At 46.6% G+C, this 18,292-nt stretch overlaps 1 protein-coding gene across 1 annotated transcript in view; it reads left to right on the top strand.

The window, feature by feature from the left end:
- The first annotated feature begins 4,536 nt into the window (after window positions 1-4,536).
- The window catches only part of HS3ST3A1 (heparan sulfate-glucosamine 3-sulfotransferase 3A1), an 83,878-nt gene continuing 70,122 nt past the window's right edge, over window positions 4,537-18,292 (top strand). Inside the window, exon 1 of the mRNA NM_001192548.1 lies at window positions 4,537-5,132. Coding sequence (NP_001179477.1) covers window positions 4,537-5,132 — 596 coding nt within the window. The remainder of the gene's footprint in view (window positions 5,133-18,292) is intronic.

Below are 18,292 nucleotides of genomic sequence, written 5' to 3'. Positions count from 1 at the left end.
TAGCTCCCTGTAATTTATGTAAGTAGGCACCATTTTTAAATTAACTGTTCTTAATTGTTCTGATGCTTAGCTTTTATTGTACCCAGGCGATTTTGAGAACTTCAGTGATCAGCCTACTGAAAATGTCCCTTGATCCTTTTGCATGTTAATTCACCTCTTGATAAGGTGTATTTCCAAACCTGCACCCATTTCTTTCATATGTCACAGAATCGGAAAGAATTGACTCAGGACAGAAGCAAGATATGTGAGTAATTATCAACGTTTCCAATTATTTTTTTTTGCCAAATCAATAATTCATGAAAGTGACCATTTGTCAAGACCTTAAAGTCCTATCCCTCAGGGGAGGTGGGTCCCTGGAGAAATAGAACAAAGAAAATTCCAGATACATGGGTGGAATGTCCCCCACCTGGTCTCAATGTAAAGCCAGCCCTCACTATCTGCAGCTGAGGCTGCTGTCTGTTCAGAAAACATTTGTCCTCTGAAGTTCCTGACAACAGCGAGCCTTTATAAAGTTTAGGATTACATTTCTTGAAGTGTGTTCTGAGAACAATGAATGTTATGGGATAGGACGTGGGTAAGAGGAGTCCATGGTCCAAGAGGCTTGGAAAACATTGGACGAAGCAAATTTAACTGGTATCTTTACTAAAACGTCATCTCAGAGACTGTAACATGCTAATGTCTATTGGGAATGCTCAAGAGGGTACAGTCTTTCGAATTTATTCTATTGCAGAATACTTTGCTATGGAACACCCGCCAGGATTCGGGATGTAGCTGGGGAAACTCTGGCCTCTTTCAACACTGGAAATGGCAAGAAAAGGCTTGAGCATCCACTCAGAGGAAGACCTGCTAGGAGCAAGCCCCAGCTCCTACCTGGCCTTTAGTAAATATCATTAGTCTCTCTCCCTCATCATCCTTTCTTTTCCAAACTTCAGAGACTAATACTGGCCACTATCAGCAGTAAGACAGCTTCCCTGGTGGCTCAGCAGTGAAGAATTCGCCTGCCAATGCAGGAGACACAGGTTCAGTTCATGGGTCAGGAAGATCCCCTGGAGAAGGAAACAGCAATCCACTCCAGTATTCTTGTTTGGGAAATCCCATGGATAGAAAAGCAGGGTAGTCTACAGACCACAGGGTCGAGAACAAGTCAGGCAGGACTTAGTGACTAAGCAACAACAAAAACAGTGGAAAAAACACTTCTAAATATGGTTTTATAATAATTTTGCTTGTTTCTCAGTCTGGAAATACCACTATGCTCATCTCCACCTGCAACAATCTTACTCGATCTTCAACAAGGTCCTTCTTCAATTCCACTTACTTTGGGAAATCTTGGCCATCTTTCAGGGCATATCCAGGAGCTGGATATGAATCTGGTGAGTGGGTAGCACTGTCAGTCACTCACTGGAATACAGTGCACTGTTGCATTCTAAAGAGTGTGTGCATGTTTTGTCTCATTGAGATTACACGCCCCTAAGGCCTGTGTTTCCCCACATGCAGGACATTGGCTGCTTGCTCATCCAGATCCATGTCACCCCCTGCTTCTGCTCCAGGAGGCTCACCTGGAGAGCTGACATCAACAGGCTCCCAAGCTCTGTGGCTTCCATGATGGTTTGGCCACTGCAGTGCCAAACACACGCTGGATTTTGAAGACTTTGTATGAAAAGAAAGAACATAAATAACCTCAGTCATTTTTATATTGACATGTTAAAATCGTGTTTCTAGGTATGTAGGATATATTACTAAAATCAACTTCACCTGTTTCTTTTTACCGTGTTTAGGTGGCTACTAGACATTTAAAATGACCTATGGGGCTTGTATTCACGGCTTATGTTTTATTTCTAAGGTACAGGGCTGCCCTAGGGCTAGATATGGTGTGAGTGGTTCTGAGAACCCCAGTCTCCTACACAGTGTGGGTGTTTAATACCCACGTAAAGGAAATACCTGTACTTGGAATGTGAAAGCCATGTTGGAGCTGAAGCTAGAAGGGAACTTGGCCACCACCATTTCCAGATGGGAAAATCCAACCATGTTTGTAAACATTTATGGGATTGCACATGTTTTCAGAATAACTTTAAAATTATCTTCTTCTTCTTCTTTTTTTTTTCTTTCTGGTCTTACTTCTGCAAGTCAGACTGAAACACCTAGAGATAAACTAAATATATTAAAGCTCAACTAGATTGTTGACATCCAGTATTAGGACACAATGAGGCATTAAAGCTTGGCAGGACTTATTGCTCATCCTTGTAAAAGCTCATTGCTTTATAGCAGCAGAACCTAACAAACTCTTCACCAGTGGACAGAAAAGGCTGGGATTGGCACTTCATAAACAGAAAACCACGTCCAGCCCTCAGTATTTATCCAGCTGGCATACATACAGCAATTCCACCCAGGCACCCAGAGTCAGAAACCGCCAGATCGCCCTGGAAAGGTTATAAAGACTTCACTTCCACGTGAGATGGAGCGCGGGAAGGCAGGCGGGCCAAGTTCCCACACTGGGCAGCAGGAGCCCCCCGCACCCCGGCCCCGCGGCCGCGGCCAGCCCTGGGCAGCACACACCGGGCGCCGCGAAAGCCGCCCGCATGGCCTGCAAGGGTGAGGGTGAGGCGGCCAGGCTACCGCCCACATTGCGGGGCATCCTGCTGAGACCAGGAAACCAAGAAATCAGGAACAAATCGGATTGGAATTAAAAACCACCTCATGCAGGTTCCACGGGCCACCTCCCTCCATTAAACAGCAAGGCGATTTGTAGGCCTTTCTGACACGCTCTCTGAGGAGCGCGCGGAGAGGATGTAGGGTCAGGGGGGGCAAGCGAACCAGGAAACCGCTGCTCAGGAGAAAACATTTAACTCCGCATTGGGGCGCGCGCACGCTCGCGCACGAAAGCACACACACACACACACACACACACACACACACACACACACGTACAAACAACACTAAAAGAATTCCTTCATCAAAAACTGCGCCTATGGATTTGGAATCGGAGTTGATTTCTTTAAAAAAAAAATTCTGAATTTCTCCATTTGATTCAGTTTTTGGCTCGTTTCCTAAGAGATTGGTCCCTTCCAGGTCCAGGGAAACTTTGATCATCCTAAACTAGCATTCGGGAAACAATGAAATGAAAAAAACAACAAAGCACCAAAAGCTGCTGCGGGCAGAAGGCTTCGCCCGGGAATCCGCAGTGGACAGCAGGGTAGGTGGGAGGCGAAGCCGCAGCGAAGGAATCCAGTTCGCCCCGGACAGCCAGGGGCGCGGCGCGCGGCGCGGTCCCGGGAACCGCCACCAGCGAAACTTCGAAGGTTCGCGGAGGTGGGGACTTGGCGGCTCCGGGGTCAGAACGGAGAGACCCTGGAGGGAGGGACCCCGAGCACAGGCATCGGAGGGGTCGGGGCTGCGCTGGGCTGAGTGGCGTCGGAGTGGTTTGGGAGCCCCTGATGGAGCGCATGCCTCGCGGGGTGGGAGTCAGGTCCCGGGGATCCGGCCCCCGCGCCTGCCGGTCAGAAGTCCCAGGAGCCGCCGCAGACCCGGCCCGGCTCCGAGGGGGCGAGGCAGCCGGCTGGGGTGGAGGGGGCGGGGTGGGCGGAGTAGGGAAGGGGCGTCGCCTCGGTCGCCCCCGCCCTCCCCGCGGTCATTGGGCGGCCGCCGCGGGGTCCGCGCCACCTTCTCCCCGGCGCACCAGTCCGCCCCCCCTGCGCTCCTCCGGGGGCTGGTCCGGCCCCGGCCGCTGACGTCACCGACAAGTTTGCTGCCCTCGGAGCTCCACGTGTGGCGGCGGCGACTGCCCGGGAGGCGGCGGGGAGGCGGGGAGCGCAGTGGCCGCGGCTGCAGACGGGTCCCGCGCAGCCCGGTTCAGCCGCGCCGCTCCCAGGTGGGACCAAGAGCCGCCGGAGCGGCCGGGCGCGCACGGAGAGGGGCGGACGACTGGGCGCGGCCCCTTTGGCTCCTGCTCCGGCAGAGGGACTCGGGGGACCTCGCCCCAGGGCCGGGAGCGCGCACCCAGGCGGGCCGGGGACCGAGCAAGCGGCGGCTTGGAGGCGCTGTCCCCGCCGCGGTCTGGAGCGCGCGGAGCCCAGCGGCCCGGGAGCCGCGCGTACGCTCTCCGGGACCGAGCGAGGGATGCACGATCACTGAGCTGGGACGCGCGCTGAGAGGCTGCTCCTGCCGGGGGCTGAGACGCACTCCTTCGCCACTCGCCGCCGAGATCCCCGTTCCGGCAACTCTCGGGGACCTGGGGCGCCGAGCGCGGCCCCGGGCTGAGGACTTGGGCGAATCTAAGACGATGGTTTCTTAAGCACGGCATCACGTCCCCCTTCCCGCCCCCTCGACCGACCGGAGGCTGGGATCCCGCGCGCGGCTCTGGGGCCTCCATCTCCCGGAGGAGTCCCGGCTGCTGCCGCCTGGGCAGCTCGCACGGCCGCGGGGGCGCAGGGCGATGTGGCCTCGGTCCAGCGCGCAGGAGCCCCCGGAGGATGTCCCGGCACTTGGCGGAGTCCCGGCCTAGCATGGCCCGCGCGCTGCCCGACGTTGCCTCCGGCTAGGATGGCCCCTCCAGGCCCGGCCGGCGCCCACCCCACCTCGGCCGAGCCGCTGTCCCGCAGCGTCTTCCGCAAGTTCTTGCTGATGCTCTGCTCTCTGCTCACGTCCCTCTACGTCTTCTACTGCCTGGCCGAGCGCTGCCAGACCCTATCTGGCCCCGTCGTGGGGCGGTCGGGCGGCGGCGAGGAGGCGGGGACCCCGGGCCGCGGCGTCCCGGCCGGAGGCCCGGGGGAGCTGGCCGCGTGGCCCGTGGCCGCGCGAAGGAAGCGCCTCCTGCAAGTGCGGCCGCGGCCGAGGCGCCGGCCGCCCGCCCCGCGAGCCGACCGCGAGGAGGCCGGGGAAGAGGAGCCCCCAGGGCTGGCGGGGAGTCTCGGCGGCTCCGGGGCCGGGAGCAGCGTGGCCGAGACTCCGCCGGGGACCTTGGCCCTGCTGCTGGACGAGGGGAGCAAGCAGCTGCCGCAGGCCATCATCATCGGTGTGAAGAAGGGCGGCACGCGGGCGCTGCTGGAGTTCCTGCGCGTGCACCCCGACGTGCGCGCCGTGGGCGCAGAGCCCCACTTCTTCGACCGCAGCTACGACAAGGGCCTCGCTTGGTACCGGTGAGCGGACGTGGGGCAGGGAGTGGGCGGCCGGAGCTCGCGGTGGGGGCTCAGGAGCCCTTGGCGACCCTCACCCAATGCATCTCCCTCCCCGATTTCATCAGAGGGCAGAGGGTCACCAGTAGCTGTCCTTAAGACGAGGGATCTTTCCCCCACCCTGCCTCTGTCTAAATATGGCGAAATATTTAGTACTAAACCCCTGTATTTTCGATTTGCCATATAGACATTATTTCCACAATAAAGTGGATGAGGGCGGGGGGTGGATATTTTGGCCTTGGAGATATTTTTCTTTAGTTTTTCGGATTCCTTTCCCCCCAGATAGCCCATCTCTTCATTTTCTCCTACTCTGTGGAAGCAGAGAGAGAGAAAATGTCCCTGCCAAGTTAGAAACCTGCTCACCAATTACTAGATAAGTAACCTAGTGGATCCTTTCCCCAAGGAAACCTGTTTCTATTTCTCGTTTATCTTCTGGGCAGTTCCCTGGGGTTAATGCAGTTTTTGCCATCGCCTATTTATTTACTTATCTTAACTCTTTGCCAGAGAATTGTCCTGGGTGGTAAGTAATATAGATAATTGTTCTGAGTGGTAAGTAATACAGACACTTAAAGTGTCTAGAACTAGACTCTGGGTTTGGCGGTATGTATGTGAGTGTGTTTTAAAAAAGGCTTTGTTGGCAATAACTTTTGTTTAGGGCAAGGAAATTGCACAAAATGCCTTCTGTATTTGTGGGAAAGAGTACCTTTTGTCTCTGGACTGGCAGAAACTTTTCTAAAGATCTTCAAACAATTCCCTTTATAAATGAGGTAGCCGAAATTTTTGTTAAAGGAAGAAAAGCGGGGGGGGGGGGGGGGGGGGGGGGGAGTAGGAATCTTGGTAACACTGTGAAAAAACCTTCCTAATGCAGTGTAGGAAACAAGGCTGATTTAGATCTTAATCTTAAATTTGCCAGTCTTCTCAAATTCGGACCACCTTTAATAACAGAATAAGCCAAACTCTAATAAATCTTAGTGTCACCTGGGTTTTGTTTGCCATAAAATAGTGGTGCTTTTTTCTCTCCTCGGAGCATAAGGAAAAATACGCTGAAATTTTCCATTTTCTAAAGTTTTATCTTATTCATTAAATGTTCCTTCTCCTTATTATTTTAACTGAAATGATATTAGAAAAGTTACAGCACCATTTAAGTATATTTCAAAAGCCCACTCAATTAGCCATTCATCCCCCAAAGAGAAATGGACATGATTTGACAAGTTTATTTACTTGAGAGTCAAGCACAGGAAGCAAATTTACAGTAACCCAACTCAGGAGAAAACGGTTTCGTCCTAAAAGTCAAACTTGAACATTAAACATGTTTCAAACAGTAACTTTCCATTTGTTGGAAAGAAAAACAAACAGCCTTCCCGTGCTATGGGATATATATCATTTAAAATCATCAGCCACTTAAAAAAATCCCCCTGTGTTTCTGTCATTTCTGTTGTATCCTCTGGGAAGTTCTTATAAAAATGACCTGTTGAATCTGGAAACAACAGGTCCTTCTTCTTAGCACAAAGGCAGCTCTGTTTTTTCCATCAAGGACACAAGAAAGACGTGATTAAAGACCCCCTAAAACTCTTATCTAAAGCAGTTTGCATTGAATGCGGCCCGGTACATGGCTGTAAGTGAACACATTTCAAGCCGACTGCCCCAAAACATCTAAGACAATGTTGGACTCTGAGGTGCTGTTATGTATGGTGAAATATTTAGTACTAACCCCCTGTATTTTCGTTTCGCCACATAGACTTTATTTCCACAAAGTAGGATTGTTTCTTCCCGTTTCAGAGATGAGTAGCTGAGGGTACAGTATATTCAGAGAGCTGGATCTTATTTTCCGTGGACCTTTCTGAGCTTGTGTAAGAGAAGGAAGGTTTCAAGGTAACTAGAAACACAAGTTGTTGTTGTTTTTTTTTTAGAAGGGAGAGGCAATTTAGAAAAAGAAGAAAAAGTCATAAACTTTTAGGCTGCTCTCTTGCTTGGAAACTGGATGCATGCTGTAAAGTAAATATCTCCTTGGATTGTTTACTTGGGTAGAGGAGTTTTATAAAGCAATTTATGGTGGTTACAAAAATAACTGCACAGTAGACTTCATGGTTTGGTGGATTTAATTTTCTGAGTGTTGGAGCAATGTCTTTGTTTTACCATTTGCAATGGGCTTTTATTGGATGCATAAATTTAAGTTTAACTCAATTACATGGAAAACTCTTATTAAAAAAGTCCAACCTATGGAGGCTGGATTATGCGATTATTTAATGAAATTTTGCCACAGTTCTCTTTGATCTTGGTTCTGAACTTGGAGTTAGATGTTTGTGGAAAAGACTGAAGACTTAAACATGAAAAAGAAAATCACGCACAACACCGTCTATTAGGCACGTTTTAGCTCTTGTGTTTAGGCAGTATTTTAGGTAAAGGGATTCCTTTTAGAGCTTCCTGATTCCGTCCCAGAATTGTAATATAGGATTTCTAACACACACTTATGAAATGCCACCCCTCCCCCCTCCACACACACACAGGAACAGAAAGAAAACCCTAGTCTTTGAGCCCTGAAGTGAGTTATTCCAAGCAAAAAAAAAAAAAAAAAATCTGTACAATATTTTTTAGATGCTCTTTGACATGGGAGAATCATGCAAAATCTAGCCTTGTTTTTTCACCCCGTGAAGTTTCTCTCCATTTGCCAGAATAGTTTGTTGTGGCAGCGCCCCCTACCGTCCTGATGATGGCACAAATCTGTTGCTGATGGGAAGTTGGGAGAAAAATCTCTTGGAAATTGAGTTTGATCGTTTAAAACGCTTGATGCTAGGACGTGTCAATACATTTCTCTCTCTGGGGAAGAAAATTAATGGTACTTTTTAAACTACATCCCAGCAATAGTGTAATCAATAGTTTCTTCGTTTGGACAAGTGTGTAGCAAAGCTTAAGAAAACGAGTTTATTCAAAATCTCTAAAAAGGAAATTATTCATATTGATTTAAACTGTCCGAATAGTACTGTCAAATCAGTTAAACATAGGGACATTTTACTATGCCAGGGAATTTGTTAATGATAATTTAGGGAGCTCCAGTGGAGTTTTCTGGATATGAAACTCCGCCCTGATGGGGTTTAGAAAACATTCCACATGACTTAATTTAGCCGACATGCTATCAAGGACGACGACAAATGTCTGGCTCACGCATCGCTGGAAAGCAGTCCTTCGCCATGCTCTGTCTCCGTGTCCATTGGATGTGTGGCGGGTTCCTCGAGCAAAGTGGGGAATTGTTGCGTTAATTTCAAAACTTTAAGATTTCTTCTGAAAGTTAAGACCAGAGACCTCTGCTGTAGTTCAAGACCCGGTGAACTTGGAATTCAATAAGAACCCCCCTCCTCCACTCTGCTTGTATATTTGCACCAATTATAATGTATGGTTATTTTTCTCCTAAAAAGATACCTTAGCTTTTATCTTACCTCCTAAGATAAAAAATGCCTGTTTATAAAGTATTTAAAGATACGTGTGTGCGCTTATGCATACTATGTATTTATATATGTATGTATATGTTTGCATTCTGTAACACTTCAGTCTTTTATTTTGGGACAAGATAGTTAAGTGTTCCTTGTCTAATCTCTTATGCTAGCATGTCTCATTCCTATATTTTGATTTAGTTTTTTTAGTGAGACTGGATGATTTCCACAGAGAAAAATGTTGCCAATATTATTTTACTCCGTGGCAGTGGTCCCCAGCCTTTTAGGCACCAGGAACAGTTTGGTAGAAGACAATTTTTCCACAGACTTGGGGTGGGGGATGGTTTCAGAATTATCCAAGTGTATTCCATTTATCGTGCACTTTATTTCTGTTATGGTTACATGAGCTCCACCTCTGATCATCAGGCTTTAGGTCCCGGAGTTTGGGGATCCCCGTGTAGTATCCAGGAAGATCAGAGGTGACTCAGCTTGGAGTTCAGAAGATGCTTCTTTCCATGGCTTCAGAATGTGAAGCTCTCTGGCCCTTCCCGATCACGGCCTTGTTTATCATCCTGGGGAGAGGCAGGCTGAGCAGAGGCCCTTTCGGTTCGTATCGGGGGTGATGGGCGTCTCAGAGCAGCTGGGAGCAGCTGCAGAGCACCCCGTGTTCGCTTTCCCACCCTTGTGAGCCACCAGCCCTTCTGCAGGAAGGGTGGGGGATGAAATTTGAGCCATAGGAGTCTGGCCACCCATGCAAGGTCCTGGGGACTGCCATCCAAAGAGGCCCTGTGTCCTCAGAAGGGAGTGAAGGACCTTGGAAGGGCTGAAAGGTCGAGGGGGGAAGTGGGGAGAAGCAGCTTTGGGCCCCGAGTCCTGTGTCTTTGGAGGGGGAAAGGGCATCATTTGCTCCCAGGAGTCCTCAGTGACTGGACGCGTTCCATTGAGTGGGAGGTTGCAGACGGTGCCTTCGAGACGCCTCATGCTGCCATTTTGTTTGGCCTGGGTTCATCCCCTGGTAGACCTCCCCGGCAAGACAAGTTCAACAGTCTCGTCTCTGTGTGTGTGTGTGTGCGCGTGCACTCAGGTTTGTGCATGAACCCACATTCAAGAGCAGGCAGCCAGTAGGTGGACAGATGATAGAACTGATAACAGGAATGTTACTTAGTGGTTCGGGAACTTCTGAGCAGTATCAGACTCAAGTGAAACAGGGTCTAGGATATTGAGTCCAGCCATTAAAACAACAACAACAGCAAAGCCATGCTTGGTACAGTCCGGAGCGGGAATGCCTGGTGTGAGTGATTATTCGCTTAGAGTGATGAGCTTCATCACTTGCTGATAGAGCGTATGTGAAGCGCACGGCCATCTAGGAGTGAAAATCCTTTTGTCATCTCCTGCCTTCCCTTAAAAAAAAAACAACCTAAGAACGGTCTGGCCCAAATATTTGTCTCATGGAAATGTCTGTGGATGGGCCCAGAAAGAGGACATGCCAAATCTGTGTTCTGGAGGGGCCATTAGAACAAAATAAGCTTTTGCAGTTAATGACAAGAGGGAGTGACCTTACATAGGCCAGAAGCTCCCGTCTTAGGAGGAGAGTGTCACAGAGCAAACACACCCATTGATATAAACAACTAAGGCTTGCCTGTCTCTACGGGATGCGTTTGAACAACTGCACATCATACTTACCATCACTCAGGTTGCTGGGTCGGAAACTTCATAGATGTAGCGCTTTTCCTTAGGGAAAAGCTTTCCCTTTCTCCACCAAGGAACAGGAACTTAGCTGATAAAGAGCATCATTTTTCCATGTGCTTCCTAGTGATACTGGACTTGAAGCTTTGAGAAAGTTTGTTTCTCCTTAAGTGATGAATCCTTATTGAGGAAATGAGGTTTCTTATTAAGGCATATGCCTTTAATATTATAACCAGAGGAAATTGCACTTCAGTAATATTTTGGCTGCCTAGTCTTTGCGTTTGTAAGAATGTCTTTAAAATGTTTGCCAGCACTTTAAAATCTTTGCTAATTTGATACAGTTAAAAAGTCTCTACGGGCATAGGGATATTGATACAGTTAATAAATTAGCCTATATGAAATAAACTTATGTGAAACCAGAACCTAGAAATTGAGGAAATGCCGAGTTTAGAGATCTGAAGCATATTCCCAGCTGCTTGCCTCCAGTGATACAACTTCTGATTTTTTAATATCACTCATGTGGTCATGACTGTTACATTTAATCTGTGGTCCTTTAAAAGCTGTATTCCAGAAGTTCAGATTTGCTGTCAGATGGCTATAAATGTGGGCTTCCCAGGTGGCTCAGTGGTAAAGAATCCACATGCCAATGCAGGAGACTCAGGTTCCATCCCTGGATTGGGAAGATCCCCTGGAGAGGGAATGGGAACCCACTCCAGTACTGTTGCCTGAAAAATCCCATGGACAGAGGAGCCTGGCTGTTTACAGTCAATGAAGTCCTAAAGAGTGGGACGTGGCTTAGTGACCAAACACGCACATAGGCAGTAAATGTTTAAAAAAAGAAAAGAGGAAATATTTAGTAGGAAGGAAACTTAGTACTTGATGTTAGGCTTGTGATATTCTTGCAAACTTTTAAAAAAGAAAAAAAATCCTGTTCAGGGACTCTTGAGAGCAGCCCACTTTGAATGTGACATTTAGCGCCACCTAGTGGGAGGGAGAGTCAGCAAGGAACCCAAAGGGCTGAACTTGGAAAACTTCATCATGATCAGAGTATATTTGGTCTCCCCATTTTTTTAAAACAAAAAACAAGGAGGGAAAATCATGTTGGGTAGCACTTACAGCCTCTCTGCCTGAGCCCGCTCTTTCAGGCAGGGAGGTTATCCTTTCGAGAGAAATAAAAAAGACCTGCCTTAACAGTAAACCTGAAAAGCAAGGTAGAAGTGATTAGGAGATTTGTATTAGAAATGTGCATGCCTGAAAGAAATACCATATGCCCCAGATTAGTTTTGTTAGTGTGTTTTGCCTCTGTTTCTTAAAACCAGCTTCACATGAAAATACTTCCAGATGATTTTTATTTCAACATCAGTCATGCAGTCTTATTTCTTCCACCCTGTGGGACAGGCTCTTGAGGAGGGTCCCAGGATTCTTAGGGGGTGGCACCCGGAAGCCTGTTTAACCCTTGACATGCCTGAGATACACTTTGGAAGATCTGTCTGTGTGGGACAGTCTTATAGGAAGGTCCTTTCAGAGTTTCCAGCAGGAGACGGCTTCCTGTGAAGCCGTCCAGGGCCTGGGGAGCGGAGTGGGCAGGTACACAATACTATATATAAAATAGATAACCAGCAGTGGACCTACTGTATAGCACAGAGAACTCTACTCAGTATTTTGTAATAACCTATATGGGAAAAATATCTGAAAAAAACAGATAAGTGAGTGTATCTGAATCACTTTGTTCTAGAGGTGAAATTAATGCAACATTGTAAGTCAACTCAACTCCAGTTTTTTTTTTTTTTTTTAAGTAAGCATGGGTGGTAAGGGGCTTATAGGAATGTTACAGTGGAGGAACCTGGCAGACCCTGCCCAATCCAGGTGATGTGGGTGACATCCCCTTGTTTTCCTATGGAGATCCTGTGTGTGTGTGTGTGTGTGTGTGTGTGTGTGTTTGAGTCAGTCAGTCATGTCCAACTCTTTGCGACCCCATAGACTGTAGCCCACCAGGCTCCTCTGTCCATGGGATTCTCCAGGCAAAAATACTGGAGTGGGTTGCCATTTTCTTCCCCAGGGAATCTTCCCAACCCAGGGATTGAACCTGAGTCTCCCACATTGCAGGCAGATTCTTTACCATCTGAACCACCAAGGAAGCCCCTGAGATCTTGTATCCCCTGGTGTAGTACAGGAAGGAAGGCTTCATGTGCGGGAGTTTCTGGCCCCACCAAATGCTCAACCACCGTCTGGTCGTGAGAAAACATGAAGGGAGGGGGCAGCCACAAAATGCCTGAGCAGCATTCTTCACAAATGTCAAGATCGAAACTAGCAAAGTAAGGCTAAAACACTTGTCACCACTGGGAGCAGATGAAAGAGACTAATTACTAACGAGTACATAGAATCTGGTACCGTCCACTGGGTCCCGGGAATAGAAAAAGGGTGTTGATGAAAAACTGAGGGTATGTGACTGGAGTGTGTGGTTGAGTTCATGGTGTCATAGCAAGGTTAGTTTCCTGGTTTGATCCTTTACCAGGGAAGATGATAACCTCGGGGGAAGCTGTCTGGGTGAAGGGGTTTCTGAGAATTTTCTGTACTGTTTTGTTTACAATTTTCTTGTCTAGAATGATCCCAAAACCAAGAGGAAAAGAGCATCATTAACAAAGAAGGCAGAGGGGTGGGATGAGGGTTCAAGAAGGGCTCGAGAGGGAGGGCTTATATATGTACTTACAGCTGATTCATGGTACTCTACAGCAGAAACTAACCCAACATTGTAAAGCAGTTATACTCCAATTAAAAAAAAAAAGAACAGAAAAACAAAAACAAAGAAGGCAGCGGGCAGGAGGGCTCATTCTGAAACCCTCTACCAAGCGAGCCCCTTTGCTCCTCTCCTTCCAGCTGCCCCCACCCCCCATCACGCCCCCCAGCATGGGCTAGCGAGCTCCCCTCCATGCCAGCACCTGTTGCTCTAGACATGCTGATCTTTCCCTCAGCTTATTTCATGATAAAGTTGGCTCAGGGCTCCCCTTCCTGCTCTCTTGTCTCTGAAACATGGGCAGAGACAGTTTTGTGTTCCTTTTCTGTTCTTTGTGGCTGGCAAGTGTCACATCACGAGGGTATAAAGTCACCAGCCCTGACTGAAGCCCTCTCAGGCTGGAGAGCAAAAGCTTTGATGTCGGTGATGGGTTTTTGAGGACACAAAGCGCTGAAGTGGGAGTCAGAGGAAAATCTGACGTGGGCATCTGGCTTTGTATGTTGTTGCTTGCAATCGAGGAGGAGTTGTCAGGGCTGGGGAAGCTGCCGATGTAGGTTAGAGGGATGGGTGGACCCATGCCTGTGGGTGCGCCTTAAGCTGGGATGACAACACAGTCTAGATTTTAGGGGTGAGCTTAAATATTCTTTTTTTAAAAAATATTTATTTATTTGGCTGCACCAGGTCTTGGGGCAAATGGGCTCTTTAATTGCAGCATGTGGGATCTAGTTCCCTGACCAGGGATCAACCCCGGCCCCCTGCATGGCGTCTTAGCCACTGGACCGCCAGGGAAGTCCCCTCAGTTTAAATAGTCTATCTCCTCACTTGACCTTGTGCTTCAACCTTTGGTTTAGACCCTGGCTTGTGAGACCCGCTGCAGCAGCGATGCAGATCTGGACCAGTTGCAGGTGTGCAAGAGAGGGAGGAGAGGAGAAAGTCCAGCTTCCATAGTGCTGGAGGGCTGGACCAGGGTGATCTGGGTGGCTCTTGCTGCTGGAACGGCTAAGCCTGGGATGCCAGCGTTATCAGACTCCAAGTTCCCGTCTGGGCGGCATACTGGCGTTTTCTGCTTCTGATTTTAAACACACAGTGGTGCATCGGAGGCTCTGACTTAATAGAATTATGAAAATCTGCCTCAGAACATCTCCTTTGATATTTTTAACAACTGTCAAAATAAAAATTACATTTTTACTAGAGCAAAACAAGAAAACAACTCTGGCTACATCTTGAGACTCAAAGAAGATAACAGTATTTCCTCTTAATCCTTGACTCACTTACCTTGACTGAATCTGTTTTATGAACCTGTGTCGTGCCAAGGACAAGCTATTAAATGCTTGTGTAGATAAAAATAATTTCTGTGATTTAATGCTATTCTGGGCTTGTTTGGCATTTTTCCACCTTAGGTGGCATACACTTTTCTTCATGCAGTTTGGAACTTTATAAATATACCAAAATATTTGAACCTGCAACGTACGTTTGATGAAATGTCATTTTCGTTTCTATTTCATTTATTTTCACTCTGATTTGTGTTATTTTCTTCCTTCTAATAACTGTGGGCTCAGGTGGTTCTTCTTTTTCTGATTCCTTGGGGGGTAAAGTTAGGTTGTTCATTTGACTTTCTTGAATGCAGGCATTTATCACTATGAACCTCCCTCTTAGAACTGCTTTTACTGCATCCCCTAAGGTTTTGGAGTGTTTCCTTTCCATTTTTATTTGTCTCAAGTTATTTTTAAGATTTACTTTTTGATGTGTTCTCTGACTCATTGGTTGCTCTCTGACTCATCGTGTTGTTCAGACTCTACATATTTGTGAATTTTCTATTTTTCTTCTTCTCACTGATTTCTAGCTTCATACCATTGTGGTCCGAAAAGACACATACCATGATCTCAAGGTTCTTAAATGTGTTAAGACTAGATCTGTGGTCCAGCCTATGACCCACCCGGGAGAATGTTCTGTGATGTTCAGAGTTCATCTGTAGGCATATCAGAAATCCTGAGCCATCCAAGTGATTTATCACTCATCCATTAAAAAACAACAATCAGCATGGGGGGAAAATCCTCTTTATTTAGTGGTCCTGATGAGCAAGTCTAAATGGCTGCATGGGGATGCCAAAATATTGTCAGGAATATAATGAGAAGGTGGCTGGCTGCTCCTGGAAGTGGGGGGCAGGGTGAGTTGGTGGTTGTACTCATTCCTTAGGATCTCCAACCCTGTGCTCTCTTTTGACTGTGGGAAACCCCCAACCAGACCACCCTGAACATGGCTGAGTCATCGCCAAAGTCCATCTTTCTTACTCTTTTCTGAAGTATTTCAGATCGACACTTTTTTCTTTAGAAGTGTTAATACTCCCAGTCAGGCAATAGCCTAGTTTTTACCCCCCAGCACTCTTCTGTTGATCTTCATTATTATTGTTATTAATAACTTTTATCTAATTATTCTGCCAATTAGTCATTAGTAGTGCCAGGCTCTATACTATAGTGGTTAGGTCATTGCCAAATAAGACATGACTGTCGATTTGCATTTCTTTGGTTCTAACAATCAGAAACTGTAAAGAAAATTGGAATTAGAAGGTATCTTAGAGATTGTCTTCTGCCTATGAAAAAACAGGGCGCCTTGCCTAAGATTAAACCAAAGACAAGCACTCAGAACTTCTATTTTTCATGGTAAAATTCTGGAGACTACAACTGGGAAACCATTGCTTGCTCTGAATTACGTAAATTTTATTTTGGAGGATTTATATCAATGGCAAAAATATTCCAGAGAATGGAACAATTGATAGCATTATTTTCTCTCCTTCCAAGACTGGTGATTAAAACAGTGAATCAAGTTGAGTCAGTGATCAGTTCATCTTTGCATTTCTGGCTTTCATCTCAGATGTTTTCACCAATATTTTGATGCTTATAGATTTTGGAACCCAGCTAGCACCATTGGCCTATGGATCCTCGTAAGTAATTTGTTTTATGGTTGTTACCTGTTTGTAAAAGATTAGTGGGAGAAATCCAAGTACAGACAGGATAACGTTTTCTTTTTCTCTCTTGAGCATTTGGAATAGGAAGTAATCAATCAAATTATAGGAATAAAATTCCTTTCCCTTTTTCAGAGTTCTCATTTGGATTAGAGCTCTCCTTTCAATAGGAACTATCAAAGTTGCCAGGCTGGTTTGAGTGACAAAGTCAAAAATGGTATGTTTGTTACGGTCATAAATCTTTGCAGATACTCATTACGCTCAGGTATTTTAAAGAGGGAACTGGATTAAGCTGCAGTGAAAGTTACATTCCCAGGGCTAACTGCTCCCCCCTCGTCACCTTTCTTAACTGAAGCCATGTTTGCTGCCAGTGGATGCTTTGAAAATTTCTGGCCCTACAAACAGGCTTCAGTGATGACGCGATTTCGTTTTACAAACAAAGCTGTCGAGTAAACAAATCTGGCATCTGGTCCTTTTTCTTAATTTTCTGCTGGACTTTAATTATTCTTGTAGTTCTCTTTCATCAAATGTTGTGGGATTTTTTTCTTTTTTAAGAAATAAAGGCTGCTTGTTTTTCTTTCCAATGAGGTCTTTCTCTTTCTTCTTGCTATAGGAGGACTTGAGATTACAACAGTATCTGTTAAAAAGGCTTTCCCCAAAGCCAGAGGGTCTGCTAAAATGACCTGCTAAGGTTTAATGATGGAAAGAAAATACATTTAGTCTGTTTCATATTTATACGGGGGGAGGTCATGGGGAGCTAATGCTTGTGATGAAAATTCTTGGGGTTTTCAGGTGCACTTGCTTTGTGGCAAAGGGTGGCAAGTTGGAAGCAAATATTGGAGAAACCACTTCTCGGCTCCAGTTGACAGTTAACAGGAAGGTAGACTTCTAATTCGGAGAAGGCAATGGCACCCCACTCCAGTACTCTTGCCTGGAAAATCCCATGGACGGAGGAGCCTGGTAGGCTGCAGTCCATGGGGTCGCTAAGAGTTGGGTACGACTGAGCGACTTCACTTTCACTTTTCCCTTTCATGCATTGGAGAAGGAAATGGCAACCCACTCCAGTGTTCTTGCCTGGAGAATCCCAGGGACTGGCGAGCCTGGTGGGAGGCTGTCTACGGGGTCACACAGAGTCGGACATGACTGAAGCGACCTAGCAGCAGCAGCAGCAGCAGCAGACTTCTAATTGCCATACCCTATGATTTCTCTAAAGAATCTTGGGATATTGATTTTTTAGAAACCATAGTGAGAAATAATTAACATATTCAAAACAAAAACTCAGAAAACCCAAAATTCTGCAAAGAATGGAGTAAATCAACCTCATCTGACCCAAAGTGGCTGCTAGTTTTTAGCCTTTGGCTTGCAGTGAAGATCCGCGTCAGCAACAAAAATCTGGTGCATACTAAGAGTTTTTCAAACTCTGAATTGCAAGACATTGGTGTATAATAAAGCCAATTACTATTTTTTAATGGAAGGGGTTATAATAGCATAAAATAGGAGAGTGAATCCCAGGTAGTAACCCAGAGAAATATTACCTTGACAAAGTTGCTTCAGGTATGAACATAGATAAGTAGATCAGGTGTGTGCAGGAAGGTTGGAGATAAAATGTACTTGTCAGTAGTGGATCTCATTAGAAAAAACTTTGAAAAACACTGGCCACTGTGAGCAGAGGTCCTGTGTGAAAAGACTGCAATGAACATGCCAGGGGTGTCCCTCCAGGAACTCACCTCAGTCTTTGTCCACCTTCTGTCTCCGGGCCCTGGAACTTTACCTCTCACAGGAGAGATTCACTGTTTGTTTAGTGAAACAAAAATGATGCCTTAGGTCATGGGTCAGCAGTTTTTTTCTGGAAAGGGCCAATAGTAAATGTTTTAGATTTTGTTAGTCAGAAGGTCTCCATCACAAGTATTCAACTGTTTCTTAGCAGGAGAGCAGCCTTGTTGTTTTTCAGTCACTCAGTCTGTCTGACTCTCTGCAACCCCATGGACTGCAGCACGCCAGGCTTCCCTGTCCTCCACTGTCTCCTGGACTTTGCTCAGATTCATGTCCATTGAGTTGGTGATGCTAGCCATCTTATCCTCTGTCGCCCTCCTTTTGCCTTCAGGCTTTCTCAGCATCACGGTCTTTTCCAATGAGTGGACTCTTTGCATCAGGTGCCCAAACTATTGGAGCTTCCTTATATAAATGATGGATGTGGCTACCTCCCAATATGTAAATGGATGGGCTTGGCTATCTCCCAGTAAAACTTTATTGACCAACACAAGCCTTTGGCTCACTGGACATGCTTTTCAGACTTCTAGGACAGGCTAAAAGC

The sequence above is a fragment of the Bos taurus genome, chromosome 19, assembly GCF_002263795.3.
Source record: "Bos taurus isolate L1 Dominette 01449 registration number 42190680 breed Hereford chromosome 19, ARS-UCD2.0, whole genome shotgun sequence".
NCBI classification, from domain to species: Eukaryota; Metazoa; Chordata; class Mammalia; order Artiodactyla; family Bovidae; genus Bos; species Bos taurus.
Note: the sequence above shows the minus strand (reverse complement) of the source record. Positions and strands in the feature narration are given on the sequence as shown.